At 42.6% G+C, this 17319-nt stretch overlaps 1 protein-coding gene across 13 annotated transcripts in view; it reads right to left on the minus strand.

Moving 5' to 3' along the window:
- CLASP1 (cytoplasmic linker associated protein 1) overlaps positions 1-17319 on the minus strand; it is a 268754-nt gene that overhangs the window by 117656 nt on the left and 133779 nt on the right. For all 13 annotated transcript variants that reach the window (XM_032840927.1, XM_032840929.1, XM_032840926.1 and 10 more), the window contains exon 9: positions 552-704. In XM_032840927.1, the coding sequence (XP_032696818.1) occupies positions 552-704 (153 nt within the window). The remainder of the gene's footprint in view (positions 1-551; positions 705-17319) is intronic.

Below are 17319 nucleotides of genomic sequence, written 5' to 3' on the forward strand. Positions count from 1 at the left end.
AATGTGACAGCAAAATGCAAGTGGTATATAACAAGAACTCAAAACTGTCTAAATTGGGGGGTGGGAGAAGAAGGATTTAGAGGAGGACATCTTTGTAAATCAATGTTCAAAGATTGGGGAGCTCATCTCTACCATTTATTGTGGTCAACATCTAAACTGGTCTCATAAAGAACAGCACTACTTGTAGGGACAAAATACATTTTAAGGACAGAAGGCACACCATCTGACTTCTGGACAGTCTCAGTGTAGCTAAGTTGGCAAAAAAAAAAAAAAGGCCCCATGGTAATTTCTGGCATTGCTGGAGCCCCATATCTGAACAAAGCCATAACAGCACACTCCTGCTCGATCTCTGAGCTCTAGCTCGCCTCTGGATTGGCCATATTCTCCCACAGGCTCCCCCATACCAAACATTGCAACACTGAGCAAGCAGAAATTTATTACCAACAGAATTACTTCACTCCTGAAGGACACAGAAGGCAAGCACCATGTTCATCTGGTTTTAAACGCGGACAGAGCCAACCCCCACAGCACCCCCAGGGGGCTGGTTTTACCTGAAGACTTGGATCCCAGAGTGGATGACCCAAGCCGGCGGGTGGTCCCCATTCCAACATTTCTCCGTGAGCTGGGCGGAGCTTTGGATGATGTAGAACTAGCAGAGGAAGGTCTATTACCATCCACAGAATCTTCATCATCAAAATTTTTATCTGAAGAGTAAGCAGAGAAATCACTGTTTAAAAAAAAAAGGTACTTTTTCACCCAAATGTAAAACAAACTAGCCTTAGAAAGATGAAAGGTGTGCCCACTCTTGGGATCTGAGGTGCCAGTGCAGGGTCATAGAAAGGTCTTAGCTAAGTCCAGAATGCAGATATAAATATCACACTCGCTTTCACATATCTAGAATCCTCTCCTGCTCCAATTTCGGAAAATAGAGAAAACATAAAGAAGAAAACAATCTCTTACAAAACAGTTACTTTAACATTTTGGCATATTTCTGACAATTCTTGCACACAATTTTTAGTAACACCTGACACGAGGCTACCTATCATTGGGTATTTTATTTTCAAACATGTGCATTTTTCCATGTAATGAAATATGCTTCATAAACACTGTTTTAATGGTTGCAGGGTACTCTGTAATGAAAAAATGGCACAACTGAAACACTCTTGTTGTTAGGCATTCTAATATGTCACCATTAGAAATAAAGTTGCAACAAACACCTTACTACTTGCATTTTTGTTTAACTTTTTAACAATTTTAAGAAAGAAAGAAAAAAAAAAACCCTAGAAGCAATACCTGTAGGGTCTAAGAGTATAAAAGTTTTTAGTATACACTGCCAAACTTATTTTCAGAAAGGTGATGTGTTTTTTCCTGGAAGTTCAAAGAAGTGTCTATGTTGTCACACCCTTGCCAACATTAAATACTATCATTTTTATTTTTATTTATTTTTTAATAGCTGGCCAACTTATAGTACAATCATTTTTAAATGTCAATCAATTTGACAGGTGAAAAAAACACCTCCTCCTCAATGTTTCATTTCTCTTTAAGTGGGGTTGAGCACTGTTTCTTCAGCTCATTAACTTCTAAAATTTCTAAGCCTCAGTGGATCCAAGGAATATTTCTCAGGTTGCATTTAAAATTAAAAAGAAAAAAAAAAGAAAAGAACTTTGGGCTTTTAAAAGTCAACATATTTAGAGACAACATTCGGATGCCACAAACTTAAAGCTATCATGGCACACTACACAGAGCACCATGGGTTTCCACAGCATCTGTGAGTCATTCAGCATCTGTGAGTCTAAGAACCAAAGAGTAATTAAAAACAACAAAAAGAAAACAAACATCTGTAGCTGGTAATATTCATGATTTCTGAATAAGGGCACCAGATCTTTACCAGTACATCTGAAGTAAATAACTGCTGACCAGAAAAAACAAACAGCAGCCTGTTTCCTTGATCTGGTCGCTTATTGGCTCAGTTATCAACAGCCGAGTCGCATATCTACTCAGGAGTCTACTGTCCTTTGCAATTATCAACAATCCACTTCCAAATATACAGCTTCTTTCATTCCACACTGGTGGGAGTATGACCCATCCTTCTACATACATATCCTTGTGCAAATTAGCCTCCTTCAAACATGCCTTTACAGTTCCCAGATTTCCCAGATCAAACAATCCTCTTTCACAGGCGGCCCTTCAAAGCCACACATCCCCTACTTGATTCAGAAGTTCGGTGGTCTCTCAGCACAGACTTCCCACATGAAATCAAAAGATGATTCCTGAACTGCAAGCACATTAACGAGGCCATTCCCAAGAGGAAAACTACGTGTGATGTGAAGGACAAGAGCACCCCAAAGGAAAGGTCACCCACTGAGCACTGCCAATATTAGCAGTGACAAGGACTGCTCTCAGCCCATCTGCCCTCAGGGGAGCTCTAATCATTATTCTTGTGAGAACAGTAACAGTAACAGTTTCAGTCTGTGGGAAAGGAGCATAACGAACAGGGGAAGCACTATCATGCTTCACTCAGAAATTCATGTCAAGTCTGTTTAGTTTTTCTAACATGGGAAGGCACGCCTTGGAGAACTGCATTCACTTGATGAGAATTATTTTCAATGGGCCGATGTCACTGAATTTCCTGGAGTTTCTACCAGAGCAATGACTACCTATCAAGAACCAGCCAGATTCAACCACTTACAGCAAACAGCCAGAAACCAGAGTCCATAAAACAACTATTTCAGGCGGAGCAACAGGCAGTGCAGAACAGTGAGCCCCAAGAGAGAGAAACAAGGTGAGCTACACAGTCACCCAATTTCCTGCCTGGACACAATTTCCAGGCCACCAAGTACTGGGAAGGAGACCCCAAACTGAACCTAGAAGCCCTGCTAAGTTGAGAAAATGAAGATCATCAGACTTCAAGGAGGCAGAGGGGGCTGGAAGGTAGAGGCGGAGTGCTAGGAAAGAGGAAGCTACTCAGTTCTAGAAATGCACTGACTCGTAGGCCATGCGTGCAGGAGTGAAATTCCACACACAAGGCAGGTGAAAAATGACCAGGAAGCTACAAACTGAACAAGTCCCAGTGTCTGCACAAAGTAGGAAGGTGTTTGAGCACCAGAGCAGAATGATCTTGGAGACTCGCCCAAGGCATTCACCGAGACCCTGAGAGGGCAGGCCTTGGTAGAAGGGCTGAACTATTTTCTGGAGAGAAGGCTACAGTACGCTGGACCTATCAGAAGTTCAAAAGAGGCCTCCAGGGGTTAGACAGACATGCTAGTAACTTAAGGCTCTGCCAAAGCAAAGCATAACATTTTTTTTTTAATCCTATTTGTGTTTATTAGTCTCAGGTTTATTTTTCTTTCCTATGTTTCTTTTTTTTTTTTTAATTTTTATAATTTTATTTTTTATAAACATATATATATATATATATATATATATATATATATTATTCCCCCAGGGGTACAGGTCTGTGAATCTCCACGTTTACAAACTTCACAGCACTCACCATAGCACATACCCTACCCAATGTCCATAACCTCCCCCCCCAACCCCCCTCTGCCCAGCAACCCTCAGTTTGTTTTGTGCGATTTAAGAGTCACTTATGGTTTGTCTCCCTCCCAATCCCAACTTCTTTCATTTACTCTTCTCCTACCACATTAACCCCCCATGTTGCATCTCCTCTCCCTCATATCAGGGAGATCATATGATAGTTGTCTTTCTCTGATTGAGTTATTTCGCTAAGCATGATACCCTCTAGTTCCATCCACGTTGTCGCAAATGGCAAGATTTCATTTCTTTTGATGGCTGCATAGTATTCCATTGTATATATATACCACATCTTCTTTATCCATTCGTCTGTTGATGGACATCTAGGTTCTTTACATAGTTTGGCTATTGTAGACATTGCTGCTATAAACATTCGGGTGCACGTGCCCCTTCGGATCACTACGTTTGTATCTTTAGGGTAAATACCCAGCAGTGCAAATGCTGGGTCATAGGGTAGTTCTATTTTCAACATTTTGAGGAACCTCCATGCTGTTTTCCAGAGTGGTTGCACCAGCTTGCATTCCCACCAACAGTGTAGGAGGGTTCCCTTTTCTCCGCATCCTCGCCAGCATCTGTCATTTCCGGACTTGTTAATTTTAGCCATTCTGACTGGTGTGAGGTGGTATCTCATTGTGGTTTTGATTTGTATTTCCCTGATGCCGAGTGATATGGAGCACTTTTTCATGTGTCTGTTGGCCATCTGGATGTCTTCTTTGCAGAAATGTCTGTTCATGTCTTCTGCCCATTTCTTGATGGGATTATTTGTTCTTTGGGTGTTGAGTTTGCTAAGTTCTTTATAGATTCTGGACACTAGCCCTTTATCTGATATGTCGTTTGCAAATATCTTCTCCCATTCTGTCAGTTGTCTTTTGGTTTTGTTTACTGTTTCCTTTGCTGTGCAAAAGCTTTTGATCTTGATAAAATCCCAATAGTTCATTTTTGCCCTTGCTTCCCTTGCCTTTGGCGATGTTCCTAGGAAGATGTTGCTGCGGCTGAGGTCAAAGAGGTTGCTGCCTGTGTTCTCCTCAAGGATGTTGATGGATTCCTTTCTCACATTGAGGTCCTTCATCCATTTTGAGTCTATTTTCGTGTGTGGTGTAAGGAAATGATCCAATTTCATTTTTCTGCATGTGGCTGTCCAATTTTCCCAACACCATTTATTGAAGAGGCTGTCTTTTTTCCATTGGACATTCTTTCCTGCTTTGTCGAAGATTAGTTGACCATAGAGTTGAGGGTCTATTTCTGGGCTCTCTATTCTGTTCCATTGATCTATGTGTCTGTTTTTGTGCCAGTACCATGCTGTCTTGATGATGACAGCTTTGTAATAGAGCTTGAAGTCCGGAATTGTGATGCCACCAACTCTGGCTTTCTTTTTCAATATTCCTTTGGCTATTCGCGGTCTTTTCTGGTTCCATATAAATTTTAGGATTATTTGTTCCATTTCTTTGAAAAAAATGGATGGTACTTTGATAGGAATTGCATTAAATGTGTAGATTGCTTTAGGTAGCATAGACATTTTCACAATATTTATTCTTCCAATCCAGGAGCATGGAACATTTTTCCATTTCTTTGTGTCTTCCTCAATTTCTTTCATGAGTACTTTATAGTTTTCTGTGTATAGATTCTTAGTCTCTTTGGTTAGGTTTATTCCTAGGTATCTTATAGTTTTGGGTGCAGTTGTAAATGGGATGGACTCCTTAATTTCTCTTTCTTCTGTCTTGTTGTTGGTGTAGAGAAATGCGACTGATTTCTGTGCATTCATTTTATATCCTGACACATTACTGAATTCCTGTACAAGTTCTAGCAGTTTTGGAGTGGAGTCTTTTGGGTTTTCCACATATAGTATCATATCATCTGCGAAGAGTGATAGTTTGACTTCTTCTTTGCCGATTTGGATGCCTTTAATTTCTTTTTGTTGTCTGATTGCTGAGGCTAGGACTTCTAGTACTATGTTGAATAGCAGTGGTGATAACGGACATCCCTGCCGTGTTCCTGACCTTAGCGGAAAAGCTTTCAGTTTTTCTCCATTGAGAATGATATTTGCGATGGGTTTTTCATAGATGGCTTTGATAATATTGAGGTATGTGCCCTCTATCCCTACACTTTGAAGAGTTTTGATCAGGAAGGGATGCTGTACTTTGTCAAATGCTTTTTCAGCATCTATGGAGAGTATCATATGGTTCCTGTTTTTTCTTTTATTAATGTGTTGTATCACATTGATTGATTTGCGGATGTTGAACCAACCTTGCAGCCCTGGAATAAATCCCACTTGGTCGGGGTGAATAATCCTTTTAATGTACTGTTGAATCCTATTGGCTAGTATTTTGGTGAGAATTTTTGCATCTGTGTTCATCAAGGATATTGGTCTGTAGTTCTCTTTTTTGATGGGATCCTTGTCTGGTTTGGGGATCAAGGTGAGGCTGGCCTCATAAAATGAGTTTGGAAGTTTTCCTTCCATTTCTATTTTTTGGAACAGTCTCAGGAGAATAGGAATTAGTTCTTCTTTAAATGTTTGGTAGAATTCCCCCGGGAAGCCGTCTGGCCCTGGGCTTTTGTTTGTTTGGAGATTTTTGATGACTGTTTCAATCTCCTTACTGGTTATGGGCCTGTTCAGGCTTTCTATTTCTTCCTGGTTCAGTTGTGGTAGTTTATATGTCTCTAGGAATGCATCCATTTCTTCCAGATTGTCAAATTTGTTGGCATAGAGTTGCTCATAGTATGTTCTTATAATTGTCTGTATTTCTTTGGTGTTCGTTGTGATCTCTCCTCTTTCATTCATGATTTTATTTATTTGGGTCCTTTCTCTTTTCTTTTTGATAAGTCTGGCCAGGGGTTTATCAATCTTATTAATTCTTTCAAAGAACCAGCTCCTAGTTTCGTTGATTTGTTCTATTGTTTTTTTGGTTTCTATTTCATTGATTTCTGCTCTGATCTTTATGATTTCTCTTCTCCTGCTGGGTTTAGGGTTTCTTTCTTGTTCTTTCTCCAGCTCCTTTAGGTGTAGGGTTAGGTTGTGTACCTGAGACCTTTCTTGTTTCTTGAGAAAGGCTTGTACCGCTATATATTTTCCTCTCAGGACTGCCTTTGTTGTGTCCCACAGATTTTGAACTGTTGTATTTTCATTATCATTTGTTTCCATGAATTTTTTCAATTCTTCTTTAATTTCCTGGTTGACCCATTCATTCTTTAGAAGGATGCTGTTTAGTCTCCATGTATTTGGGTTCTTTCCAAATTTCCTCTTGTGATTGAGTTCTAGCTTCAGAGCATTGTGGTCTGAAAATATGCAGGGAATGATCCCAATTTTTTGATAACAGTTAAGACCTGATTTAGAACCAAGGATGTGATCTATTCTGGAGAATGTTCCATGTGCACTAGAGAAGAATGTGTATTCTGTTGCTTTGGGATGAAATGTTCTGAATATATCTGTGATGTCCATCTGGTCCAGTGTGTCATTTAAGGCCTTTATTTCCTTGTTGATCTTTTGCTTGGATGATCTGTCCATTTCAGTGAGGGGAGTGTTAAAGTCCCCTACTATTATTGTATGATTGTCGATGTGTTTCTTTGATTTTGTTATTAATTGGTTTATATAGTTGGCTGCTCCCACGTTAGGGGCATAGATATTTACAATTGTTAGATCTTCTTGTTGGACAGATCCTTTGAGTATGATATAGTGTCCATCTTCATCTCTTATTATAGTCTTTGGTTTAAAATCTAAGTGATCTGATATAAGGATTGCCACTCCTGCTTTCTTCTGATGTCCATTAGCATGGTAAATTCTTTTCCACCCCCTCACTTTAAATCTGAAAGTGTCTTCGGGTTTAAAATGAGTTTCTTGTAGGCAACATATAGATGGGTTTTGTTTTTTTATCCATTCTGATACCCTGTGTCTTTTGATTGGGGCATTTAGCCCATTAACATTCAGGGTAACTATTGAGAGATATGAATTTAGTGCCATTGTATTGCCTGTAAGGTGACTGCTATTGTATATTGTTTCCGTTCCTTTCTGATCTACTACTTTTAGGTTCTCTCTTTGCTTAGAGGACCCCTTTCAATATTTCCTGTAGAGCTGGCTTGGTGTTTGCAAATTCTTTCAGTTTTTGTTTGTCCTGGAAGCTTTTAATCTCTCCTTCTATTTTCAATGATAGCCTAGCTGGATATAGTATTCTTGGCTGCATGTTTTTCTCGTTTAGTACTCTGAATATATCATGCCAGCTCTTTCTGGCCTGCCAGGTCTCTGTGGATAAGTCTGCTGCCAATCTAATATTTTTACCATTGTATGTTACAGACTTCTTCTCCCGGGCTGCTTTCAGGATTTTCTCTTTGTCACTAAGACTTGTAAATTTGACTATTAGGTGACGGGGTGTGGACCTATTCTTATTGATTTTGAGGGGGGTTCTCTGAACCTCCTGAATTTTGATGCTTGTTCCCTTTGCCATATTGGGGAAATTCTCTCCAATATACCTACTGCTCCCCTCTCTCTTTCTTCTTCTTCTGGAATCCCTATTATTCTAATGTTGTTTCGTCTTATGGTGTCACTTATCTCCCGAATTCTGCCCTCGTGGTCCAGTAGTTGTTTGTCCCTCTTTTGTTCAGCTTCCTTATTCTCTGTCATTTGGTCTTCTATATCGCTAATTCTTTCTTCTGCCTCATTTATCCTAGCAGTGAGAGCCTCCATTTTTGATTGCACCTCATTAATAGCTTTTTTTATTTCAACTTGATTAGATTTTAGTTCTTTTATTTCTCCAGAAAGGGCTTTTATATCTCCCGAGAGGGTTTCTCTAATATCTTCCATGCCTTTTTCGAGCCCAGCTAGAACCTTGAGAATTGTCATTCTGAACTCTAAATCTGACATATTACCAATGTCTGTATTGATTAGGTCCTTAGCCTTTGGTACTGCCTCTTGTTCTTTTTTTTGTGGTGAATTTTTCCGCCTTGTCATTTTGTCCAGATAAGAGTATATGAAGGAGTAAGTAAAATACTAAAAGGGTGGCAACAACCCCAGGAAAATATGCTTTAGCCAAATCAGAAGAGATCCCAAATCGTGAGGGGCGGGGGGGAAGGGGATAAAAAGAGGTTCAGAAAGAAAAAAAAAAAAAGAAAAAAGAAAAAAGAAACAAATAAAAAAAGAAAACCAATAATGAAAAAAATATAAAAAGGAAAAAAAAATATATATATTAGATAAACTAGTTAAAAAACGTTAAAAAAGAAAAGGGTAAAAGTTTAAAAAAATTTAGCAGAAGAAGAGAAAAAAATTGAAAAAGAGAAAAAAAAATTAAATTAACTGCAAGGCTAAAGAATCATGGGGAGAAAGCCATGAGTTCCGTGCTTTGCTTTCTCCTCCTCTGGAATTCCGCTGCTCTCCTTGGTATTGAAACTGCACTCCTCGTAAGTGAACTTGGTCCTGGCTGGGTTTCTTGTTGATCTTCTGGGGGAGGGGCCTGTTGTAGTGATTTTCAAGTGTCTTTGCCCCAGGCGGAGTCGCACCGCCCTTACCAGGGCCCGGGCTGAGTAATCCGCTCGGGTTTGCTTTCGGGAGCTTTTGTTCCCTGAGCGCTTTCCGTAGAGTCCGGAGGACGGGAAGGAAGATGGCGGCCTCCCAGTCTCCGGCCCGGAGGAGCCGAGAGCTCGGGGTCCCACTCCTCAGTGCGCCCTCAGGGAACAGCGTCCAATTACTCCCGTCACCCTGGCCTCCGGCCGCGCTCCGAGCTCACCGAGCCTGCGACCGGTTCAAGGTAAGCCCGAGCTGTGAGCTCACTCCTCGGCTCCGTCTCTGTAGCCGGCTTCCCTGTTCTAATACCTGCGAGCTCTGCGACACTCAGACACCCCGATCCTTCTGTGACCCTGCGGGACCTGAGGCCACACTGGCCCCGCGTGGGCTTCACCCCAGTTAAGCCTCTGGAGCGATGTCCCTCAGCGGAACAGACTTTTAAAAGTCCCGATTTTGTGCTCCGTTGCTCCGCCGCTTGCCGGGAGCCGGCCCCTCCCCCCGCGGTCTATCTTCCCGTCGCTTTGGATTCACTTCTCCGCCAGTCCTACCTTTCAGCAAGTGGTTGATTTTCTGTTTCTAGAATTGCTGTTCTTCTTCTCTTCGATCTCCCGTTGGATTTGTAGGTGTTTGCAATCTTTAGATAAGCTATCTAGCTGATCTCCCGCAACCTGAAGTAGTCTCAGCTGCTACTTCTCCGCCATCTTGACTCCTTCTCCAGCATAACATTTTTTTAAGGAACGTCGGGCTCCCTGCTTGGCGGGGACCCTGCTTCTCTCTCTCCCAACCCTCCACCTCTCCCCATCCCCTGCTCATGCTTTTTCTCGCTATCTTTCTCCCTCTCTCAAATAAGTAAAATCTTTTTCTAAAAAAAAGATTCAATTATTTTCATGTGACCTCTATACTAACAAAGAAAGTTAACTTGGGGCACCGGGGTGGCTCAGTCGACTGAGCATCCAACTTTCAGTTTTGGCTCATGTCATCTCAGGGTCATGGGATCGAGCCCTGCATTGGGCTTTTCACTCAATGCAGAGTCTATTTGGGATTCTCTCTCTCCCTCTCCTTCTGCCCCCTCACCCCACCCTGGCTCATCCACGCACTTGCTCGCTCTCTAAAATAAATAAATAAATCTTTTTAAAAAGAGACAGAGAGAAAGAAACTCATGAGGCACCTGGGTGGCTTAGTCGTTAAGCGTCTGCCTTTGGCTCAGGTCATGATCCCAGGATCGTGGGATCCAGTCCGCATCTGGTTCCCTGCTTAGCAGGAAGCCTGCTTCTCCCTCTCCCACTCCCCTTGCTTGTGTTCGCTCTCTTGCTGTGTCCCTCTCTGTCAAATAAATAAAATCTTGGCGGGGGTGGGGGGAGTAATTCGTATGTCTTATTGGAATTAGAAATTCCAAAATTGTGGAAAGGGAAAAAAATTGCAGAAAGGGAAAAGAATGTTATTTGTTTTTCAGATTAGCAGTTGGGACACACTGCTTTTATTTTATTCTTTTTTTTCACACTGCTTTACATTAAGACACTTTACCTGAAAAGGCACTTGGAGGGATAAAAGCCAACTGAGCCTATTACTTGAAAGCTAACACAAAGTAAGTTTGTTCCGTGTTTACCAGCTTTCTGAAGACCCAGAAAAATTAAAATCAAATTAAAAAGGTTAGTCTCTCTGAAAAGTACCCAATTTCAACCAACTAGGAAACTCCCTTACATAGAACGTGCTATCTTCCACTGGAGAGAGAATCTGTTTGCACCTGGCTGTGGTTGGAGGGGATCTACTCTGGATGCAGCCCCGAAGTCCCAGGTTCCAACAGATTTCTGTTTCTCAACTAAGCAACCCAGACTTAACTCTACTCATCACTGAAATCCTATTTTCTTTACGGTTTTCAGCTAAGCCGACAAATGTTAGGATATAGCCTCTTTTTCTAGACCTTTAAGACAAAAAAAATATGTGAAAATGAGCATTTTTAACTATGCTTACTTGTGCCATTAACATCAGTTTAAAATTTTTCACACTGTAGGACATCTGTTAAACAGGAAATGGACAATGTAATCCAAGTCTTGTAAATCCAAGTTCTAGAAACTGAACTTGAAGGCTTGTCTTTTTTTCTGTCGTACAGAAGGGTAAGTTTTCCCTGAGCCCAAAGGAGTAACTGATTCTATCTCTAGCCACCACCACAAAGACCGTCATCTGAGAGTCACTACTCTCATCTGACAGTCTAGGGTAGAAACCTGGGCCTTCAGGTCCCAGTCTTTTAATCCTTTAAATCACCTGGGCTCCCTTCCCACTTTTACAGCACTGGGACGAGACATCTTTAAATGACCAGAGTGACACTGTGATCTTTATCCAACTCTCCATCAGCTCATTCCTGGCAACCCAGTTAGTAGGCACAGTGGCGTGAAAACAGCAAAATAGCATGCTGAAAAGGGCTACAAATACAAAAGACATTTTAAAACACAGAAGAGATAGGACCCTTTGAAGAAACCAAAGGCCAGAGAACAAACACAGTCATCCGTGGACCCAAAAGCAAACCAGCAGAATTCTAAGCAGGCATGTGAACGTGTCTTGCACAAGTCTTGAACTGTGGAAAAGGTGCTGAGTGGAGGCTAGAGAGTGACCATGGCCAGCCCAGAGGGCAGAAGCAGTCCATCAGCCTCAACTGACTCAGGCCCTGAATTCCCTGAGCAAGCCCTCGCAGGGCTCCAGAGGCCTCAGAAATGAATTTTAACCAAGCCAAACAGGGAAGGATATAAAGCAGAAAGCCACAGAAACATTCTATGGGTCAAATATGATTAGAGGGGTGACTTGGGTGGCTCAGTCGGTTACATATCTGACTCTCAGATTTGGCTTAGGCAGTGATCTCATGGGCTGTGAGATCCTGAGATCGAACCCCACGTTGGATATGGTGCTGAGTGGGGGATCTGCTTGAAGATTCTCTCCCTTTGCCCCTCCCCCAACTCAACATTCTCTTTCTCTCAAATAAATAAATAATCTTTCCTCCCAAAAAGATCAGAAAGACCATTATATATACCACCATGACTACAGGTTTGGGTCCAGGGATCGCAGAGAAACAGATCAGTCTAAAGACAAGACTTCGGGACACCTGGGTGGCTCAGTAGGTTAAGCGTCTGCCTTTGGCTCAGGCCATGATCCCAGGGTCCTGGGACTGAGTCCTGCAACACATCGGGCTCCTTGCTCAGCAGGGAGCCTGCTTCTCCCTCTGATTGTACTCTTGCTCACTTGTGCTCTTGCTCTCTAGCAAATAAATGAAAAAAATCTTAAAAAAAAAAAAAAGTCTTCAAGTTTGGTGTCTAGAAGCTGGTATTACAAGACTTGGATTACACTGTCCATTTAGAAAACATATAGAGTCATCCATGAGGACAAACAAAATGTCACAGAAACTAAGAAATGTCTGTTCCGTTGTCCATCTGCCAGGGAGGCAAGAACCTAAACCACAAAGTTTTTCCTCTCTTTTCTCCTAAGGCAGGCTTTGACTAGTGGCAATGGGGAGGAAATGTCTCATTTTCTAAAGCAAAGACAACTAACTCTCTGTTTCACTGCATCAGGGTCACTTTGTAGAAGCAGATATTCCCAACAGGCTTACAGATTCACCCACTCCCCTGTTACTGAAATTCTCCTCCAAGGGAGTTAGTGATGTGGCAGCTTAGTAACCAGAATATAATTAGCATTTCCCAAAGAGGCTGCACAGAGACATGATAATAAGCCCAAAGGCTGGCAGCTTTCGTAAATATCCCCAAATTTCTTCCTTTTAGTTGTTCACAGATCCAAGGCTTTACTTTCTGCAGTCTTGCCTGATATGCCCAACATATTCCTGTTTACTCCTGAAAACATTAGTCTACTGCTGGCTGGCCCTCTGAATTCTTGCCCAGCTCCATCCAGAAAGAGCCGACTGTGCCCCTCTCCGTGCTACATGGCCAGAAGTGTGTCTTTCACCTCATCCCACCCTGTAACTATGTGCCAGAACCTGTGTTTGGTGCTCTGCATATGCTCATCAAATCCTCCTGGAAACTCCACTCTTAAAGGTGGAAAATACTTATCACATCTAGATATAATACCCAGGGCCCGAAGTCATGAGGTTAACTAGAAGATGGAAGAAGCCAAGATTCAAGTCCATGTCCGCCCGACTTAAGATCCTCTAATCTGAGTCATGATAATATTTTTTAAAAAGGCAATCTGCATAAACTGGCCACTTACTATGGGCTGAGCACTGTGCTAAGTTAAGTGCTTTCTGTGCATTATTTATTTCTTATAACAGATGTTTGCTTATTTAAGAAAATTACTCAAGATAATTTCTTAAACACAGAATCATTAATAAATATCTCTTACAAACATACACATAAAAATCCTCAACAAAATATGAGGCAAACCAAATCCAGCAACAATACAAAGAATTATCATCATGGCCAAGTGGGACTTATCCCAGGAATGTAATGTTGGTTTAATTATAAAAATTAATTAATTTAATACATTCTATTAATGGAATAAAAGACAACAACATGCTCAACAGATGCAGCAAAGTACTGGCCAATAATCAAAACAAAATCATGCTGAAAACACAACAGATATTAGAAGGGAACTCATAAAAAGCATACTATTAACATCATATCTAATGGCAACAGAATTGATGCTTTACCCTTAATATCAGAACAAGACAAGATGCTTGCTCTTGCCACTCTTACTCAAAACTATACTAGAGGTTCTAGCCAAGGCAATTAGTAAAGAAGGAAAAAAAAAATCAAGATTAGATAGAAGAACTGAAACTGTCTCTGTTCACAGATGGCATAATCTTATATGTAGAAAGTTGTAAAGAATTTATTTAAAAACTATTAGAACTAATAAATAAGCTCAGCAAGGTAAGAAGATATAAGACCAATACAGAAAAATCAATTGTATTTCTATACATCACCAATGAATGATCCAAAAATGAAGTTAAGAAAACAATTCAATCGACAGCAGCATTAAGAGGTGTAGGCTGAAAACTATATAACATTGTTAAGAAAAATTAAAGACCTAATAAATGAAAAGACATCCCATGTTCATGGATCTGGAGATGTATAAAAAGTTACTTTTCTCACTGGCCAAACTACAGTTCTTGCCCATTTGTCCTCACAGGCTTTTAATTTTAAGCAAAGTTGGATGGTGCCTAGAGAGGCACGGAAGTGCAAGCCACACTGTCTGAATGGGGTAGCAGGGCAAACGACTGCCTCCCTTCTTAGTTTCTGTATTCCTCCTTCAAAATATGCAGAGTGGCATAGATATATCCCCTCACAAGTTCAGCTAATATGAATCAGCATCAAGCAAGATCAGTCCTTTAATGACGCTCTGTAAGAACACCCTTCAATATCCATATCCTGAACCAAGAGTCCCATTCTCCTCCACCATTAATAAAATTAAGAAATGCTTTTGTCAGAGTGCAAGGGATATAACAAGCTTTAGCCTGGCTGGAAATGTTGGCCTATTTCACAGTATAAAATGGAAATCCACAATGGAAGCTACGGAGGGGCCACACCAAGTGCTACTCCTGCCCCTTCAGCACCAGTAATCCCCTCACCACCACAGAAAAGGTGAACCTGAAATACCATCAAGCGTTACAGTGAGGGATCCCTTTCTACTCCTTCAGCCAAGAACTTGCTGCCAGAAAGCTCTGCTGGCATTTAAGATTATCTCAGCCATGACACCCTTAGTGCAGATAAAGCGAGAAGAGACAGGACAAAGAGGCAAAAATTCATTTAGTTTAACTCCTCCTTTCCAAAGGGAGCTAAAAGGGGGGAAAGACAGGGAGAGGACAGGCAAGGACAGCACTATCAGAAACTGGAGAGGGAAACCAAGGGTAAGGAGGCCATGAGGCAAACCTCCACTGGTACCTGCTTCTTAGAGGCCCCGGTGGGAGCGAAATGTGCACGTTGGGGAGGAAGTGACAAGCGCCTTCTGCAGGCGCAGATCAATGCTCATTCCTTCTTTCAGACAGAAAGGGTTTTGTTACCTGGTTTATGAGCAGGTAACAATGGGCCAGCTCAGAAGAGAAGTACGTGTATGAACAACAGAGAGGCCCAAGGATGATTTTGTGGGAGAGGAAAGGCAGGGCTGGCAGTGAGCCTGCCCAAAGGCAGGGCCAGCAGTCACAGGCCTGTACTTTTTCATTAAGACTAACCTCAAGGGGCGCCTGGGTGGCTCAGTGGGTTAAAGCCTTTGTCTTCGGCTCAGGTCATGATCCCAGGATTCTGGGATCGAGTCCCGCATCGGGCTCTCTGCTTGGCAGGGAGCCTGCTTCCCTTTCTCTCTCTCTCTCTCTGCCTGCCTCTCTGCCTACTTATGATCTGTCCCTGTCAAATAAATAAATAAAATCTTTTAAAAAAATAAAATAAAAAAGACTAACCTCAAGGTTTAGAAAGAAAATGGAAATACACTTCTGTTTTCCTACCTGTGGAAGAAAAGGGGTAATAGTGCCCACCTACGGTGAGCATCCAAAGTGTTTCCTGCTCAAGCCAACCCCGTCTTGCACTGAGAGCAAAGAGCCAGTCTTGGGTGACCAGCCGTCTCCCACTCCCTTTAGGAGTGACCTCAGCGCTGCCTCAGGGAATGGGCGAACCCAGGCGTGGCCAAAGCTTCAGGACTCCGCTCGGGCCATAGCAGTAATTAATTCTGAAGCCAATCTCTTCTGAACTGGGGCCGTGTAGCTGCAAGCCCAGAAGTGCTGGAGCCAACCACGTGGAGGGAAGCAAACCAGAAGGAAGCAGAGCAAGAGATGGAGAGAGAGCAGGAAGGGCAACACCACGCATGCACCCCAGAGACCACAGTGAAACCTCCCCAACACCCAGTCCCAGGAGCCAGTGACTTCCCTTCCCCATTCACAGTGGGATTTGTTTCCCTTGCACTTGCAACCCAGAGTATATCTGTGCTAGATTAAAGATCTCCTGTGGATCACACGATATATGTAAAGACAGAAAAACCATGGGCCCGCAGCAAATGGCAAGTATGTACACCACTTCCGTGTTGTGCCGCGAGTACAAGGAGTTAGCCCTTCAAACATATGTGGACGGGGCCAAAGAACTGGGAACAGACTGGGGATTTTTGTTTTGGGGTTTTTTTTTTTAAGATTTTATTTATTTATTTGACAGATCACAAGTGGGCAGAGAGGCAGGCAGACAGAGAGGCAGGCAGACAGCAGACTCCCCGCTGAGCAGAGAGCCCGATGCGGGGCTCGATCCCAGGACTCTGGGATCATGACCCGAGCTGAAGGCAGAGGCCTTAATCCACTGAGCCACCCCGGTGCCCCAGATTTTTTTTTTTTTTAAAGTTACATATTTACTTAAGTAATCTCTACACCCAATGTGGGTCTCAAACCACAATCCCCAAGATCAAGAGTTGCTCTTCCAACTTAGCCAGCTGGGCGCCCCAGGAGCAGATACTTTAAAAAGATTTACTTATTTGAGAGAGAGAGACTGGGGGGGGGCACGTGGTGGGGGGCGGTGGGGCAGAAGCAGATGGAGAGAGACTCTCAAGCAGAGTCCCTAACTGCATAGGAAGCTTGACGTCGGCTTCACCTCCCAACCCACGAGATCACAATCAAAACCAAGAGTCAGACACCTAACTAACTGAGCCACCCAAGTGCCCCCAGGAGAAGATTTTTTTTTAAATGCTCTTAAGAGGCATACAACAATGCAGGTTATACAGCAGAGAAAAACTGCATGGGCATTTCTGAGAAAGGGAAGGCCCGGTCAAACCACCTTCCCTAGAGCTGGCTCCAAAAGCAAGAGATCCAGCTGCCCGCCGGTCAAGATGCCTTGGGGACAGTCTCAACAGCAGTCTTGTCAGGGTCACAGGAAAGAAATTAGGCGTTTGTAAGGAAGAGAAAAGAAAGGTGAATTAGGGCTATGCCTCTGCTAAGTGGTATCAATGTTTAAAAATTGCCTCTGTGTAATTTAGAAGTTCAAGTCCAGGGCACAGGATCAGCGGAGAGGTGGTTTGGTCTCGAAGTAATCCCTCTGTCCCTTCTAGAATGAAACTGGATGGATGCCCAGAAGCATCAGCCTCCTCTCACTGGAGGCCCCTGGAGGGACGCCTCTTCTGAATACAGAGAACACAGCACCTGCACCTCCCTCCAGCTCTTCAGCACTTACTTATCAAGCACAACTGTGTGCCAGGCACTCTGCTGGGAGCTGAAATGGAGGCAGAAAAGTCATGGTTTTCACTCTAGAGCTCCCAGTCCAGCTCAGGGAACAGACACACAAAACCAGCAGCTGTTATGAGTCAGTGTGATGCTTTGCTAAAGGAACACACAGGAT

This window comes from Lontra canadensis, unplaced genomic scaffold, assembly GCF_010015895.1.
Source record: "Lontra canadensis isolate GAN:19392208 unplaced genomic scaffold, GSC_riverotter_1.0 scaffold117, whole genome shotgun sequence".
NCBI classification, from domain to species: domain Eukaryota; kingdom Metazoa; phylum Chordata; class Mammalia; order Carnivora; family Mustelidae; genus Lontra; species Lontra canadensis.